We start from the raw sequence: 19,081 nt of genomic DNA on the forward strand, positions 1-19,081 counted from the left end.
TATATATATATATATATATATATATATATATATATATATATATATATATATATATATATATATATATATATATATATATATATATATATATATATATATATATATATATATATGGAGATATATGTAATCAGGTTTAATATCTACATACATATAGATGTATGTTTATATTCAAAATAATAACTTTCATAGGTTATTTGAGGAATTTAAAAGTGCACTATGTAACTTCTCCGTCCACGAGAGGTCGCCTATTCATAACAAAGGCGTAGTTTGATGACGCCACGTTTGAGCGCAGAATCTAGTCTTCACCTCACAGCCGGTGGAAAAGAATCGGATATAGGACTCGGGCAGAAATCATGTTCATGGATGCGATTATTAACGGGGGCAGTTTCAGTCAATCTCATGTCAATCTTGAGTAGGGTTGGGTATCGTTTGGGTTTTTTTTCGATTCCGGTGCCAAACCGATACTTTTAAAACGGTTCCGGTGCCTAAACGGTGCCTGAACCGATACTTTTTTTTTTTTTAAAGGCCACCAAACGAGGTGGATGACATTAAATGGCTTTTTATTTATTTATTTATTTATTATTTAAATTGAACCATTTATTAAAAGTTTAATGTATACTTAAATGTATGAATATAAATAAATACAAAACACAATTTACTTATTTACAAATTATAATTGACATATTTACAAATTCACAGTAAAACCTAAGCCACCCAACTACAACAAGCCTAATATAACTCTAAACAGTTACAGTAATAACAGCCGTCGTCTGTATTCTTGCTCTGCTACAAACCAGCTTCGAGCTTCAGCTTTATTTTGAAATATGATCATATTCTCTGGCTAAATATTTTAGAACAAATCGCCTTAATGTTTTTTTTTTTTTTTTTTTTTTTTTAAATCGCCTTAATGTTTCCATGGTGACGCGTCATGTTTCTCACATGACACACAGCAGCCGCAATAGCGCTGACAGCTCAGCTATATCGGGTTTATTTAGTTTTTTCTTTTTATTCAAAATATTCACAAACTTCTTAACTGTGTCACAAACTATCTGATGTTCAAATGTGTGAGTGAATGTGTGTTAGTTGATCTATAAAGCGCAATGGGCGGCGCCATGTTAGTTTGCGCCTCAGAATCGGATCTGTCGGATTTACAACACTTGAGTTCATTCTCGTCTCACGAAATACATGAAAGTAAGTGACCAGTGAACTGGAAGAAGAATAGAGTAAACTATATAGTTACTATATAATGTGCATTTATCTGATGTGAATAAAACACGTAACGTTAGTCAAATTATAACCGTCTGAAAGGATTGTCATTGCCGCTTTCATAGACATCAGTGTGTGTTTTTTGCTAGTACTTATGAACATTTAAATGTCTGAAACCTGAAATAAACATGATGTCGTTGAAAACACTGAATAGTTGTCATGAGTTGTGATGTGACCAGCGCTGAGCGTCTGTCTCTGGCTCAGCCAAAGCGCGAAAGCACGTTTGAATTTTGGCACCGAAATGAGGAACCGAAATCTGCGTTCTGATTCGGTCCGGTACATACCGGTTATATAAGTACCGGTGCCATATTGGAACCGGATTTCGGTACCCAACCCTAATCTTGAGTGCCTATAGAGTAGTATTGCATCCTTCATATCTCCGAAAAGTCTTTAGTTTTATTATATTTATAAAGGAAAGATAGGCTGTACCGAGTCTTTCCGAAAAAAAACGAGCGGCTGGAGGCGTATCATGTGGGCGGAGCTAAAGAATCACGAGCGCGCACAGCGATTACGTTGAGAGTGTCTGAAAGCTCTGACATCCTTAAACGTGGAAAAAAAAACTTTATCCTAAATAAACCATGGAGATCGATCAGATTTAGCCATACATATATGATCCAGAATCAGATCTAGAGGCTGAAATTGAACAGGAGAAGCAGCAACGACGACTACAGCAGGACGTCTCTATGGTATGTACTGTAACTGTAACTTATACTTTCTTAGCGGCTTGTCATGCGCAAGTTTTACAACATTTGTTAACTCGTGGTTTATGAGGACATAATTTGGTTTATGGACTATTGTATGCGATTTAATGTTAGCAGTAGCAAGCGGAGCGTTTTTGCACGTCAGACTAGTGCGTGTTTACATAGAAAAACAATGGAATAGTAGCGCATTTGAATGAGTCGATAGCTAACAACACAAAGACATTTGAAGCAGTTTTACTCACCGCCTGCTTCCAACGCACGACCGAGAACCTTAATCGCTGGGACTGCTCCATCTTTCAGCATTAGACGACCTACAAAAGTTGAACTGGACCTTGTTTATAAACCATCGTCGCCGAAATGCATGGACAAACAAAAACACTTGCACAACTCCGTTGCTGCTCCGGAAAAACAAACTCCATCCACTGTCCCATTAACACTGGGTTCTTTTGGAAGCTGTGCAGGGTTGTCTTGCCCTGACAACCAAAAACACACATCTTTGGTGACATTGTTGATTTCGTGAAGTCATGTGACTGCAGCGCAGCGACTTCCCTAAAGCCGAGCACAGCGCGTTAAAAGTCGCTCGTGTGCATGCCCTTCCTGGAGAAGAGCCCATACAAGGACATTCTGCCCTTGTTGACGTCACTCTGAAAAAACTTTCTGAAACTTATGAGAACGTTTTTGGCACAGAAATGCTCCATCAAACGTCCAACTTTTTTTTGTGAAACTTTGTCCATGTTTAGCATGGGAATCCAAGTCTTTAACCGTGTAAAAAGCTCACGACGCATGAAACAGCATTTAGCCCCCCTTTAACGTTACTGTAGTTTGAAGCAGAGCAGGACCGAGTGTTGTGGAGCTGAGCAAGGCCGCTGGAGCGATTTGTTAAGAAGATGAACGCAACACACGCCTCACGAGCAGCGGGACTTTTATTATGACACAGTCGCCGGCACCACTTCCGCTTCTCCGGTCATGAGTATGAGGTAACGCAGCTCTGTTCATCATATTAGACACATCTGAGTGTGTTGAAAATTATGTTATGACACTACTCTGTGTGTTCGCTCGGCGGCTGCTATGACACTTGTTCACACTGCAGTGAGAGTAAAGTGTTTCTGCAAAATAAAACCAGAAACCGAGGGGAACGCAGATATGACGCAATCGACAGGCGACGCCCTCACACGTCCCGGTTCATTGGGTAAAATAGCAATTTTCTCACGATTTACAAATAGTTGGAAACATTTGGGATATTGTGAATACTCAACTGAACAAAATATATAACACTGGCCTAGTGGTTTTTGGATATTTTACTGAAAAAAAATTACATAGTGCACCTTTAACTAGGACACATATTCTCTCCCTGGATGTACAGTTTCTTTATTTTATTTTTCTTTGTAAAAAAGGGAAAAAATGCTATACTTTGAAGCAATTGAACAAATATGGAGTACAATTTACATTTAAAACAGTTAGGTAATTGTACATGTACATTGTCCAGACACTATGTGATTGCATTGAGCACCATTGCATTGAAATATGCTACATGATTGTACTCATGAATGATCAAAATAAATGTAAAATAACCCCCCAAAAAATATATCTTTTGTGTTCATACTCATGAAATTCATACAGGTTTGGAACTCACGACCAGGGTGAGTAAATGATGGCAGAAATGTAATCGTCTTTAATGCATGTTGCTGGGTAATTGGGTTTCTTTTTGACCTTAGACCTCAGAAAGTACACTAACATCACAATTGAGTGCACATATGTGGAAAAAGTGGGAATTGTGTGCAGCAGAAATAGCAAGCGTTAAGAGTGATGAATGCGCCATGCAGCAACTTGAAGTGCAAGTGAATCAAAATCATTAAGGACCTAAAATAAGTCTTTAAGTTTTTGTGTGAATGCATGTGTACATTCTCTAAACCCATGCCAAACCTTTACGTGGGGACGTTTTTATTGAACCCTGTACCTTATATATCAAAACCCTTCCTACTTGTTATCTAGAAGGCTTGAATGAACTTGCTATCTTCAGTCAACAGCATATAGACAGATGTACTTCTATCCCTCACTGGCTCATTTTCGTTAGCATCAAATCAAACATGCCGTCTACTTTAACTAAATATCGTTTCTTATGCTCACCCATCTGTTTGCATAAGAACATATCTAATGAATAAACATTGAAGAGCGCAGATGAAGGAATGAAGGCCGTTTCACTCTTTAGTGAGGACAGAATAAGAGTTCTTTAGGGACGAATTTCAGCTTGATTAATTGCCGAGCATGTCATTCTACGAAGTACTCCAGAACCGTGCTTACACAATCACTCAAGGCCCCTCGGCACTACAGTAGCGTAGAGGTCAAGGAGCTCCGCTAGCAGCACAGAAGCTGCGGGTTTGAGCCCAGTCATACGAAACATAACCTGAGAGCCAACATCAAACCTCTATACACCTATACACTCTTAAAATCAATCAACCATAAAGCGTTAGTGGAAAAGAGTTCTACGACACTAAGAAAAATTGCTCACTGAAAGGTTGTTTATGGGAACCCTAAATGGTTCTTCTGCGGCATCGCTGTGAAAACCTTTTCATTTTAAGAGTGTCGGATCTTTGTGGTAGTCAGTTTTGATACAAGCATCGGACATAAGAAACCTACACACACACGGCCATGCCAAGACTGCACATGCAACCAACACTGATATGAGATGCTATATATTTCATCTGACGCCAATAAGAAATACAGATTGTTCAGTATGTACTGTGTTTAGGGCTTGTCTCATTTTCTCAATCTGTTTAGTGGCATTTCTGTTCTCTAATATATGTAATTTCGGTGTTTTGTCAGCTGATTTATTCAAATTATAAACAGGTACATCTCCGTCTCATTTTCAATAGTGTCAGATTAGACGCGGGCTGCGTCTGAAATCACATACTTCCCTACTACAGTGGTAAGAAAAAGTATGAACCACTTGCAGAATCTGTGAAAATGTGAATCATTTTAACTAAATAAAAGAGATCATGCAAAATGCATGTTATTTTTTATTTAGTACTGTCCTGAATAAGATATTTTACATACTTTTTTTTTTACATATAGTCCACAAGACGAAAAAAATAGCTGAATTTATTAAAATAACCCGTTCAAACGTTTATGAAGCATTGATTCTCAATACTGTGTCGTTCCCTGGATGATCCACAGCTGTGTGTGTGTTTTGTGATGGTTGTTCACGAGTCTCTTGTTTGTCCTGAGCAGTTAAACTGCCCAATGTTCTTCAGAAAAATCCTCCAGGTCCTGCACATTCTTCAGTTTTCCAGCATCTTTTGCACATTTGAACCCTCTCCAGCAGGGACTTTATGATTTTGAGATCCATTTTTTCACACTGAGGACGATTGAGGGACTCAAACACAACTATTAAAAAAGATTCAAACATTCACTGATGCTCCAGAAGGAAACACAACGCATTAAGAGCTGGGGGGTGAAAACTTTTGAGCAGGATGAAGATGTCCAAATGTGTCTTATTTTGTTTAAATATCTTTTTTCTTTTCATTTAGCACTGCCCTTCAGACGCAACAGAAGATACTTGCATGTTTCCCAGAAGACAAATTGAGTCCAATTTACCTTGATTTTCAAATTCAAAAAGTTTTCACCCCCCCGGCTCTAAATGCATTGTGTTTCCTTCTGGAGCATCAGTGAATGTTTGAATCTTTTTTAATAGTTGTGTTTGAGTCCCTCAATCGTCCTCAGTGTGAAAAGATGGATCTCAAAATCCTACAGTCCCTGCTGGAGAGGGTTCAAATGTGCAAAAGATGCTGGAAAACTGAAGAATGTGCAGGACCTGGAGGATTTTTCTGAAGAACATTGGGCAGTTTAACTGCTCAGGACAAACAAGAGACTCATGAACAACCATCACAAAACACACACACACACACACAGCCGTGGATCATCCAGGGAACGACACACAGTATTGAGAATCAATGCTTCATACACTTTTGAACGGGGTTATTTTAATAAATTCAGCTATTGTTTTGTCTTGTGGATTATATGTAAAAAAAAATGTATGTAAAATATCTTATTCAGAACAGTACTAAATAAAAAATAACATGCATTTCGTATGATCCCTTATTTAGTTAAAATTATTCACAGATTCTGCAAGTGGTTCACGTACTTTTTCTTGCCACTGTGTATAGTAGGTGAAAAACAGTATGTGACAAACAAATTATGTCCGAATTGACAGCACTCATAAAAGAGTAGGTAAAAAGTATCCAGATGACCTCCTACTTCCAGCGAGATTCTGAAGTGTGCATACGATGGACACTTTACTATCCCATCAGGCCACTTTATAAAACATACTTTTTAGCGCTTGTGAAGTAATTACTTATTCAAGAGAGTATGCGGTTTCGGACGCAGCCATTGTCTCCACTGTTCAAAAGTTTTGGGGTCAGTAGGATTTTTTAATGCTCTTGAAAGTAGTCTCTTCTGCTCACCAAGGCTGCATTTATTTGATCCAAAATGCAGTATATTTTTTATTTCACATTATATTATGTGAATATATTTTAAAATGTAATTTATTCCTGTGATCAAAGCTGAATTTCCAGTCTTCAGTGTCACATGATCCTTCAGAAATCATCCTGATATGATGATTTGATGCTCAAGAAACATTTATGATTATTATAAATGTTGAAAAACAGTTCATATGTTTGTGGAAGCCTTTTTTTCAGGATTCTTAGTTGAATAGAAAGTTCTGAAGAACAGCATTTATTTTATTTTGTAACATTATATATGTCTGTGCTGTCACTTTTGACCAATTTCATGCGCCCTCCCTGAATAAAAGCATTCATTTCTTTCACAAAAAAAATCGTACTGACATCAAACTTTTGCTCGTTTCTAACAGACACATTTGTCAAGCACTGTTAATCACACACACCGATCCACAGAAAGATGCTAAAAAATGAAAACGTGTGCAACCCACTTGCTATTTTGATACTATGAATAGGGATGATCAACTTAGACTTTGATTAGTGTTCAGAATTAATTCAATTAGACAATTTGATTAGTCGGATGAAGAAAAAGAGCTGAACCAAATCTAGACTTTCACCCAAATCTGCCGGTTGACCGTGATTTGAAGTTAGTTTTATATTCTCCCCAAAAAAAGAAGATCTATTAAAGTTTGCTCTTTACAGTGGCTGAATGTCGAGTACACTGACATATAACGGCACTTTGTAATTAGTGCTGATTGAGTGCTGCTGGTAATTGGGCAGATGAGCGCGAGCTGGGGATCAGAGACGATGCAGGCGGTGCCATGCAGTGAAGCGCCCCGTCATACCCACCTGTGGCAGAATCCCCCAGTGTGCGTCCAGGATAGGCTGTTTAGTGACGGGTGATGTCGGGGGAGGACAGGAGGCGCAGTGAAAGGGATGAAAATGACAAGTGTGAGGAAAAGTGCAGGCAGAGGAAGAAGAGAGAGAGAGAGAGAGAGAGAGAGGATGTGAAGGAGGTCACAGGAAGAGGTTAAGAAAGAGGGCAGAAAGTGACACTTTTCCTGTGAAGGAGACATTATGTGATGAGCTGAGATTTGTGTGGGTGAGGTTTGATGCTCGTCCAGATACAAGGATTTCTAGAAGAGACGGTCCTGCTATTCAAAACAAATTCTATTCTTATGAATGAAGGAATGAATATATTTTTTTGTGTAAAACCAGATTTTTTTTTAATAAAAAAAAAACCTTCCTAAAAATGATTAAATAAATATTATATTTTGTGTACAGCAAGACAAAAACTGAATTAAAATATCATATATAAATGGGTGAATCGTATAAATAAATGAACAAATAAAAGAAAGAACATGAATAAATAACGTAAATAAGTAAATAAAAAATTTACTTAAAAAATGTAATGGTTAAATAAACGGGTGAACATAACGAAACCTTTCAAAAAAACGTTGTGGTCATATTTTTCACACTATCTCATTATTTTGTGACAAAGTACATATGCAATAACAATATATTATAAACTTGTATTTGAAAGTTAAAGTATTTATACAAGGTAGCATTTATTTGTGAAAAAAATATTTTTATATACAGTAATGAGAAAGATATTTTGCATGAAGACAATAATTCATCTTAGAATAATGTCACTATAATTAATTTTATTTGTTTGATTTTGTATATTTTGCATTTTTCTGCATAAGATTCAACCCAATATTTTTTTTAATATTTAATATTATTTAATATTTTAATATTTAAATTAACGTAAAATATAAATTCATGTAAAACCGCAAGATTTCTGTTTGTATTGTATTATATATCAATTCGATTAAATAAATATTATATTTTGTGTACAGCAAGACAAAAACTAAATTAAAATATAATATATAAATGGGTGAATCGTATAAATAAATGAACAAATAAAAGAAAGAACATGAGTAAATAACGTAAGTAAGTAAATAAAAAATGATATACATCTTTGAACTGAAAAAATTTACTGGTTAAATAAACGGGTGAATGAAACCTCTCAAAAACACGTTGTGGTCATATTTTTCACATTATCTCATTATTTTGAAAAATATTTTTATTTACAGTAATGAGAGATTTTTTGCATAAAGATAATAATTCATCATAGAATAATGTCACAATATATATATATACGAATATATAAATAATACATTTTATTTGTTTGATTTTGCATTTTTTCTGCATAAGATTCAACCCAATATTTTTTTTTTATATTTCATATTTTTAATATTTAAATTAACGTAAAATATAAATTCAAGTAAAACTGCAAGATTTCTGTTTGTAAAAAATAAATAACATCTACTAAATATACCTTACTAAATGTATTGTTTTATAAAAGTGCAATCTATAAAAGCCTAAATCATCCAAATATATGATTTCTTTCTTTTTTTTCTCGATAACCACAGATATTTATGGTTGCTGTCAAATATTTGGTGGGGGTGGGGGGGACATGCTTGTACCCAGAATCCCCCTGCATGACAATATGTACCCCTATTGCACTAGTGTAGTGGTGTGTGATGTGATCTTTCTTTGATCCCCACCGGCAGTCTTTGATCACACTCTGGCCCTCAGATGATATTTGGATAGCTTGTTTCAGCTTCCTCACAAATGTAAAAGTCAGTCTTGCATTATTGTGGTGAGTGTGGGGGTTAAATACCATGCTGAACCACAAGGGGGCAAGCTCGATCCCAGTGTTCAGTCAGGGGGTTAGCAGGACACTCGCTCGGCACCATGAAAGTCACCCTTCAGACAGAGGACACGACCCACCTACACTTTACTGTCATAACTGGCCCTTCTTGATCTAAATCTTCAATCTCAAACTACTTCGAGTGTATAGGTACTTCTGGGGCTAAAACGTCTTTGTGTCCTTTTAACAAAATGAAACTTATAATGTAGGCTACACAAAGTAATGTTTTTGGATTGTTTTTAACCATTTAAATGTTTAAAAATGCAAATTAAGCATAATTCATACATTTATTACATGTGCATACATAGGAAAATTATGAACGTCACTATTGGACTTGTTTTAATGTCATCAGCAACAACAAAAAAGTTGTGTAGGGTGATTTCAGGGTGATTGGGACACTTTTTGCCATTGAGATGACTTTGGAAATGTGTCCCAATCACTCTGAATTCACCCTTTAGTATAAATAAATTGCTCGGACAACTAGTAATACTAAGCAAAATCCTAAATGTAAGATCTAAAATGGCCTAATTTATGTCTCTGTCACTTATTATTCAGTAAATATGGCCATATTTTTAAAGTTTGACGTTCTAAAAGATTGCTATAAGTTAAAAGTTCAATCATCCAAAAACAATTTATGCCTGCCGGACCTCCTCTGTATAAGGTATCGCTGTATACATAATTAAAAACAGAGAAAACGGCACAGTGGATATTTCATGTGTATTCATGAGACATTTGTGTGTGGACTCGAGCACATGAAGGTCTTATATAAAGCGAGGGCTGTTGAGAAACTCCTGATTGCTTTCAGATGGAGCCTTCGTCCCTCAAGCAGTAATAAGAAAGCCTTGTGTTTTCTATTTTAACTCTCTCTCTCTCTCTTTCTTTCTTCCAGTGTTTCTGGCCCCCCCTCGACCGCGTCTGGATGTGCACTAGCTCTACAGCTGTGAAATGACGAACCACACATGTGTTGGCTCAAAGAAGCCACGGTACTCGTATATGGCAAAGCCTCGCGTCCAGCGCAGGGTCATTGTTGTTAACTAAGGGGCCGTTTACAAGACACCGCTTCAACTAAATACAGAAAGCTTTGTGCATGTTTTGGCTGTTAATTTACCTGAAAACGGGGGCTTGAAAACTGTTTTTCAGGTTTCAAAGTTCAAGGGTGTTTACACCACAACGATGTACTGAATACAGATACGTTTTTCCTTTGCGTTTTTCATGTGGAAAAGACAACATTGTCAAAACGATCCCTGTTCACACGGATCCGCGAAAACGACTAAAAGCGATGTATTATTCATGCCAGGCCAGTAGATGGCGATGTCACTTTGTAAAGAAACAATACGTGCCTATCAAGCGGCAACCTCCCGCAGTTTCTCTTGAAGCCAATACGGAAGTGACTTAAACTGCAATTCATCGACTGGCCACTAGGGACCAGAAGGGAGCAGAATATCATTGAGCTCACGTTAAAATGCCCAACTTTACAGCAGAAAAAAACATGTTTACAGTCTGGTACAAATTGTGGTTTTGGTCTATACGTCTAATTTTGCCCTTCATGACGACTGAGGGGGGTGATTTTTTTTTTTTATAACTCATTCGTTTAAATTATATTAAGCCTTAAAGCAGCACTAGGTAACTTTTCAACCTTTATAATATATTTTCAAGACTCTTGTGATGATACATCGACTTACAATAGGTTGAATGACACGTCTGCCATAGCCTGACGGGGTCTATATCGTTTTTTATCGCTTTTAAACTTCGGGTTTCGGGTAGTAACCCGAGAACAAAAAGAACTACAAAATTCGACTGCTTTACGGCATATACGTCACTTCCACCACCACCCCCACTTCCTTAAATTCGGACATGCGAGCCCAACTATCATTTGTTTGCCGGATGTTATAGTCATGGCCGAAGCAGCACAGAAAAATAAGAAAGCAAAGGTTTTGTCGGAGGAAAGCAAAAGAGGAAACGAGAAAGTGATCGGATTAAAGGCAGGACGAGGATCAACATTGGGCCAGCGTCCTAGTGCTGCTTTAAAGTTCTGCATAATTAAGGGCGTGGGCACTTTGAGTGACAGGTGGATAGCCGTTTGTCATCGCGTCATCTCAGCTCCGCCCACGTCCCGCCTCTTTGCCCATTTTCAGTTATCCTGGAGTGACTTGCGCTGACCCGCTGACAAGATGGCAACGGCCGGGTTTGAGGCTTCAAAACTGCTCTTCAGATCCCTATGGGTGACGTCACGGACACTACGTCCATATTTTTTTACGGTCTATGGTGCCTATAGACTGAACACGCAATATGCATGACGTCACCGTTTTCACAAATTCACGTTTTTGTAGTTTACACAGAGACGATAACAGTATAGTTTTCAAAAGTTTGCGTTTTCAGGCCACTAAAACGCCATTACCGTGTCCTGTAAATGAACGGCCAAAACGCATAAAACGCACAAAACTTTTTCTGTTTTTAGTTGAAAAATGTGTTGTGTAAATGGCCCCCAATTTTACACTGATATGGTCTCCGTGTAAACTGCAAAAACAGTGACGTCATGTGTATTAGGTGTTCAGTCTGTAGGTGCATAGTGTTTCTTTACAAAGTCACACCGCCATCTACTGGGCTGGCATAAATAATACAGCGATTTTACTTGTTTTCGTGGATCCGTGTGAACGGAGATCGTTTTGACCATAGATATGTATATGTAGATGCCTCATTGACCGCTCGACGTGCCGCCATTTTAGAACGGTCAACACACTTCAACACTTCAGATGCTGTCATCACTGCGCAGCCTCTGTAAAACCCCGGCGCAAATTAAATTCCCGAAGAAATGGGATAACATTTTAACTCAATATCACAGGTTTTTAATTACGGTTACTTTTGAATGTTGTGTTAGCTAATGCGTTCTTCATGTATTGTGGTAGTTTAGCAATTATAATGTTTGGATCTACAAAAAACATTTGTTGGTTAATAACAGTTAATCACAATTCTTGAATTTCAGACACAGTATTCAAGGACTAGAAACTAGAATGTGAAAACAAACATTGGTCTTTGAAAGTGCTTAAATTAAACTAATTTTAAGAGTAGTTAAAGAAGAGAAACCGACATATTTCTGCTGTTCCGTAAGCGCGTCCCTACTGTCAGAGAGTGAAAACGCACTTTCCTTCAGCGAGTCGTTGTTCAGACGAATGCAAAATATCGACCATGATGAGCCCTGTTTTTACACAGCTTACACGCAGTGTTGTTAATCTATGTGCATTCAAATAATGTAGAATATAGGCTATCTAGAATATTATATATATATAATCATATTTTAAATTAAAATGTTCAGAAAGCGGCTTTGACCGTTCGAAAACGGCGGACGGCCCATAGAAACAGCCGCTAATGAGGCATCTACGTGTATATATATATATATATATATATATATATATATATATATATATATATATATATATATATATATATATATATATATATATATATATATATATATATATATATATATATATATATATATATATATATATATATATATATATATATATATATATATATATATATATATATATGGTTTTGACGATGTTGTTGTCTGTACGTGAAAAAAGCAAAGGAAAAACATTTCTGTTTTTAGTACATCGTTGTTGTGTAAACTGTCCCTAAATTACTTGGAACTTCATAAAAACTACAGATTTTTTTAAAAACCTACTAAAACGGACAAAAACCTACTAAAACTACCTACAATTTAAATGAAAGCTAAAATCTAATATATTAACAAAAACTATAATAGTCTAGAGGGGTTTTATTTACCAGCTCTGATGTATCTGGAACTTTGTGAGTGAAATGAAATACTCATATGAAAGAACCACATTTGCTGATGTTCATCACAGGGAAATGATGTTTAAACCACAAGGCCAAGAAAGCAAATAGAGCCCCTGGTGGTGAGTTAAGGATAGGTAATTCAAAACTATTTATTGCATCAGCATTTAAAGGCATTAATATTTTAAACACAGCAACCCCTGGGTTCTTCCTTATGAATATGATGATGAATGCTCAGTGGTTTGGTTTGGATGATGGAGAATGATATAATGGCGATGAAGAACCAATCAACATTCATATAATGCTAAACTACACTCAAAACAGATATTTGTTACCTAGTATCTGAATTGCAGATCAAATTTCCATCCATTTGGATCAAACAGTTTTATCATAAACAATCTAATAAACGTAATGTGATGCATACTTGACAGCGGGTAAGAAACAGAGATCTCTGTAATAGTAATAATAAACTAAATGAGTTTTGAATAGACAATACCAGGTTTATATATAATCATCAATAAATCCAATTTATTTCATTCGCATACAATTTAACCAATGGAATATTGCTTGTTCTGCAGGTAGCCATATTTTAACCATGTTAAATAAATAAAAATATATAAGCAAAATTAGCAAATAGTTAATAATAAACTATGCCATGATAGGAATCTTACTCGTTTTATTTACGTATGAATGACAAAAAAAGTTAATTCGTTTATGTTAAAACTGGGTAATCCAAATGAATGGTACAAAAAATAATAGTAAAATAAATAGTCAATAGTAAAATAAATAATAAAATAAATGAACAAATAAATAACTCTGACAACTAATAATATTAAGCTAAATTTAATGTCTAAAAATGGTCTAATTTAGTTGGTGAAAATTAAATAAAAATATTAAGTGTAAATGTCCACTGTCGCAAGTTTTTGCACGCAGATTTTTTAAAGTAAATGTCACATTTGTTATTAAGTAAACTTAACTAAGTTAAGTAAAATTAACAAAGAAAATAAGTAACTTTAACTTGTAAAATGCTTTTGAGTAATTTCTACTTATTTGAAGTTTTCTTTGCAATACTTTTTACTCAAACAATTTAACACCGAATTAGACCATACTTTTAAAGTGTAAGTAAATAATAAGTGATCTAAGTTAATAACACAATAGATATTGTGTATGCACCTTATCTACATAATTGAAGAATTGCGCCAGCTGAACACAGAGACCTCAATACTTTGTACACAATACACAGTGACGGTAACATTCGATAGATCGTTTTTGAGTAGGAATGTGTCATTTTGAGTAGAAAACGAACGCCAAATGTCACAAAATGGCAAGTTACTAAAACTAACAACAGAAGCAATGATAAAACAGTGTAAATACAGCTGGAAAACAACACAATCTTCTTAATTATTCATGCCCCAGTGCATGATGGGAAAACCATTTTCAGAAAAGTTGAGTAGATTTTACTTAATTTTATAACGTTGATATTTACGCTTTCAAGCTTATATTGAGTACTAATATAGAATTTACTGTCTTTTTAATTGCATAAACTACCTTTTTCATGTAGAAATCACATTTGGTTTTTTTTCTGTAGTATTTACTTCACCACACTACATTTTGTCACTGGATATTTTGTCATATTGCCATAATTTTATAGTCTGACGTTGAAAACTAGTTCAATCAAAGATTACTTTTTTTAATGTAACTAGTAAAGTATCAGATTACTTTTAAGTTTACAACGAAATATCGGAGTTACTTTTTCAAAAAAGTTACTTTGTTTTTCCATTTATTGAACTCTCCAGGCTTTAATTTGCATTTCCTTCAGCCTAAGGATTATTCATTTCAGTTTGTTGTGTGAACGATCCTTAATATTTGCCAAAAAGAGGAGTTATTCAAAACAAACAAGCAAGCCCAGCTCAGGTGAGAAAAAGTAATCCAAAAGTAACGTCCAAGTAACAGTTACCCCTTTAGGGAGTAATGCATTACTTTTAAAAGTAACTTTCCCCAACACTAATCATTAGTAATATGAGTGCGCCTTCTTTGTATATCTAAAGTCTTTGGCTCAATCGTAATTAAGGATGAAATCTGTTTCAATTTATGTATGCCTGACAAATATGCATCACATGTATTAGTTTATGTTAAAACTGTGTAATCCACATGGAGGGAAATTTTATATGCAATTCAAATACATGAATCAGAATATTTTTGAGTGTAGGCAAACACACACACACACACACACACACTCACTCACAGACAGGAGAGAGCGGTGGTACCTGAGATCTCATGCTGTCTCAGCTCATTGTACTTGTAGGCCTGCTCCATGGGCCGGATGGAGCTGTGGTAGATCTTTCTCAGCCTCTGCAATGCAGCTGAAGGATGAAAACACAGAATAAACAAAGACCGAAAGCAGAGTATGACATCCAGCACAAGACACACGGGTAGAGCGGAGAGAGGGAAGACTGCAGATGGTGTTGTGGATAAAGCGTTTGGGGAGGAAATGAGAGGAGACGGCAATGTAAACAAACCTAAAAACATCGACGTGCCTTTCTGAGGTAGTACTTCGGTTTGGAATGGACCCGCTGAGTTAGATAACTACTTTCTCCTGGTAGTTGATATGACACGTGGAATAAATAATCCTCGTTTATGGCAAGTTCAATTCACAAGCAGCAATGACTCAACATGTTCTCATGCTCCCTAACCTACCAGCTGCTCATAAGGTAGTTGTTTTCTTCTTCTTTTTTTTGGCAGGGTTATTGTTTTGTGCCAGATAAATGCTGCTGTCATTGTAAAAAAACAAATTATAATATCTGATAGTTACTTAAAAGTCACCTCCTCAAAATGCTTCAGTATTGTAGGTTTAGTACTTTGAGATTGAGTGTATAGTTGAAATCAGGTTTATAAACTATGCAGGTGGTGTTATTTTAGTATTATTTATAGTGTATTTATTAATATTTTTAATTCGTTTTTTTGTTTAGTTTTAGTCTTAATTTGATTGATTTTTATATATATATAAATAGATGACAGTCACGTAACAAAAAGAGTTAAATTCAAATTAAGACTAAAAACAAAACAAAAAACAATTTATTTATTTATTTATTTATGTTTAGTTTTAGTCATTTTAGTACTTTGGCGTGAACTTAATTTCAGTTTTTTTCCAAGGCAACATTTCTAATTTTTTTTTAATGTTTTTTCAGTTCAAGTTTTTCAACTAATATGTTTTTATTAGGGCTGTCAAAAGATTGATCGCGATTAATCGCATCCAAAATAAAAGTTTGTGTTTACATAATATATGTGTGTGTACTCTGTTAATTATTATTTATATATAAATACACACACATTCATGTAGATATTTAAGAAATATTTGCATGTATATACATTTATATAATCTATAATATATATAAATATGAATGTTTTATATATAAAATAATTTTTATTTCTTAAATATATACATGCTTGTGTGTGTATTTATATATAAATAATAATTAACAGAGTACACACACATATATTATGTGTAAAACACAAACTTTTATTTTGGATGCGATTAATCGCGATTAATCTTTTGACAGCTCTAGTTTTTATATATTTTTATTTCAGCTTTATTTCCATTAATCTTTTTTTTTTTTTTATTGTTTTAGATGACAGTACAATCACTGGTGGTCCGTGGGGAAAAAAAGGGAAATTGTATTAATTTATAAATGTTATCATTCATTTATGATATTACTTTTATATAAATATTAATACATTTTGTTTATTAAAAAATAAAAATGGTTAACTTTTAGCACATTAACCCAGTTTTATATATCATAAGAAACCATATTTATTGTGAAAAGTGCAACACAAATAAATTTGAATTGAATTGAAAAGGTTTCTTTTCACGTTTAGACACTAACATTACTAATTAATACTATCAATAATAAAATAGAAATACGATTTTTAAAAATGGCTTCAGCATAACTGACAACATTAAAGGCCAACTAATTAATTATTTTATATTAAAACTCTTGGTTTTAAACCAAGTGATTAAGCTGTTTTACTAGTGTGAAATGCGGCTCAACCCAAGGTTAAAGACAACATTCACCTGCTAGCATAATGTCAAAAGCCTGTAAACTGAAATGAAAAGATCTGTTTATGTGTGTATCATGTCCTCACCCGCATAATCTCCTGCTTTGTCATCTGCTGCGAGCCTCAGAGTTTCCTCGATGTGAGATCTGTCTCTCAGGATGGATTCCAGAATGGCTTCCTCCTCTGCAGACACACACACACACACACACACACACACACACACACACACACACACACACACACACACACACACACACACACACACACACACACACACACACACACACACACACGTTAAAACTTCATTTTAAGCCTGAGGAAATCTTGCCCAGTGAGCCACACCGGAGCATAATTGACTGCAGCAGGTCTTCCTGAGGTCTCTGTGATTAGTATCCTGTGATAAAACGCTTCTTTTAGTCTTTGCCAAGGTGCATCAAAAACCTAGGCCTATTTGTTATTTGTCAGCTGATGGCTGTATTGCTAGATGGATAAACAAGGATTTACAACGAGTTTTACAGACTTTAAAACACCTTGTAAAATGTTAATGAGAGTGTGATTGCTCCCTCGGATTGTAAAAGCAATGTTTTCAAATATTTTTGTGGAAACCGTGAGATTTTTTCAGGATTCTTTGAGGAATAGAGTGTTCAAACAAACAGCATCAGCAAATCTGAATAGAAAATCAAACAATGATTTGGTACTCAAGAAACATGTATTGTTGAAAACAGTTCAACTGTTGAAAACACAAGTGCTGCTTAATATTTTTGTGAAAACCCGGATACATTTTTAGGGGCTCTTTGATTAATAGAAAGTTCAAAATATTTTTTGTAACAATGTAAAAGTCTTATTTAGAGTATAAAATCTGAATATAAAATGATTTGGTGCTCAAGAAACATTTCTTAATGTTGAAAACAGCGATGCTGCTTAATATATTTTTAGGAAACTTTGATGAAGGAAAGTAATTTGTCTTCGAATAAATATAACAACAAATTTCCGGTCTTAAATTCTGCATCATGGCTTTTTTATTTACAGTTTCAAAACCAAATTTATTTACACATTTGCCTGTGAAAACTGAAAATGGTGCCTCTGGGTTTTGTAAATTTCGGAAAACGTTGACTCTAAGTTTTTGTAAATTTTTCATCCATTTTAGGGGACGTTTACACAACATTTTAAACTAAAAATGGAAAAAAAAGGCCTTTTTATGCGCTGTTTATACTTTTTTTGCCGTTCATTTACATGACAACAGAATTTTGGGGGCCTAAAAACTTTTGAAAAAGGGTTTCAAAGTGCAAGCTTTTGAAAACGATAACGTTATTGTCTCTGTGTAAACTACAAAAACGTAAATTTATGAAAATGGTGATGGCATGCATATTACGTGTTCAGGCGCGTAGTATTTCTTTACAAACTGACCACCATCTACTGGCCTGGCATGAATAATACAGCGTTTTTAGTCATTTTTCACGGACCCATGTGAACTCATTTTGACAATGTTGTCATCTGTGCGCAAAAAAGGCAAAGGAAAAACGTTTCCGTCTTTAGTATATCTTTGTTGTGTAAACATACTCTTATTGTCCATCAGATGAAAATAATCATAAGCAAATACACCACACAATCTCAATAAACCACTACCATGTTATATCATTCATTTCCATAACACAAGTTAACACAATCAACAGCAATAGTAATGCTTTCCATATCTTAGCGGTTATAAACAGTTATTTGCTGTCAACATTTGTCTAGCACAGTTCTCATCAGGACATTGCTGTACTATTAATGTCACAATATTGATATTCATGGTACAATCTTCCCTCTTGTTCATAGACATTTACCCACAATGCCTCAGGGTGTTCCTGCCAGGCTGCTGTTATCAGGAGCGAAGACATAAATGGAGTCTAATGGGAAGACACCATGTCTCCACGTTTATATTTAGCAGCGCTGCCATTCATTACAAGTTCCTCTCATATTAGCAGAACGATCAACATCTCTTTTGGAGGAAGGAGATGAGGCGAACACAACAACATCTATTAAGTTTCCTGTTTAACAATACATTTCAATTTGGCTTTGACAATTTGACTTTGATCAGTCTTATTTTA

General features: G+C 35.2%; 1 protein-coding gene across 3 annotated transcripts in view; it reads right to left on the reverse strand.

Annotated features, from left to right (window-relative positions):
• srl (sarcalumenin) overlaps window positions 1–19,081 on the reverse strand; it is a 47,664-nt gene that overhangs the window by 5,111 nt on the left and 23,472 nt on the right. Inside the window, exons 2-4 of one of the 3 annotated variants that reach the window (XM_079825439.1) lie at window positions 17,079–17,174; window positions 15,203–15,298; window positions 7,271–7,306 (exon numbers count right to left, since the gene is read on the reverse strand). In XM_079825439.1, the coding sequence (XP_079681565.1) occupies window positions 7,271–7,306; window positions 15,203–15,298; window positions 17,079–17,174 (228 nt within the window). Of the gene's footprint in view, window positions 1–7,270; window positions 7,307–15,180; window positions 15,299–17,078; window positions 17,175–19,081 lie in introns of all 3 variants that reach the window. The other 2 variants (XM_079825441.1, XM_079825440.1) reach the window with 2 other exon arrangements.

This window comes from Gobio gobio (genome assembly GCF_949357685.1).
Source record: "Gobio gobio genome assembly, chromosome: 1".
Classification (NCBI taxonomy): Eukaryota; Metazoa; Chordata; class Actinopteri; order Cypriniformes; family Gobionidae; genus Gobio; species Gobio gobio.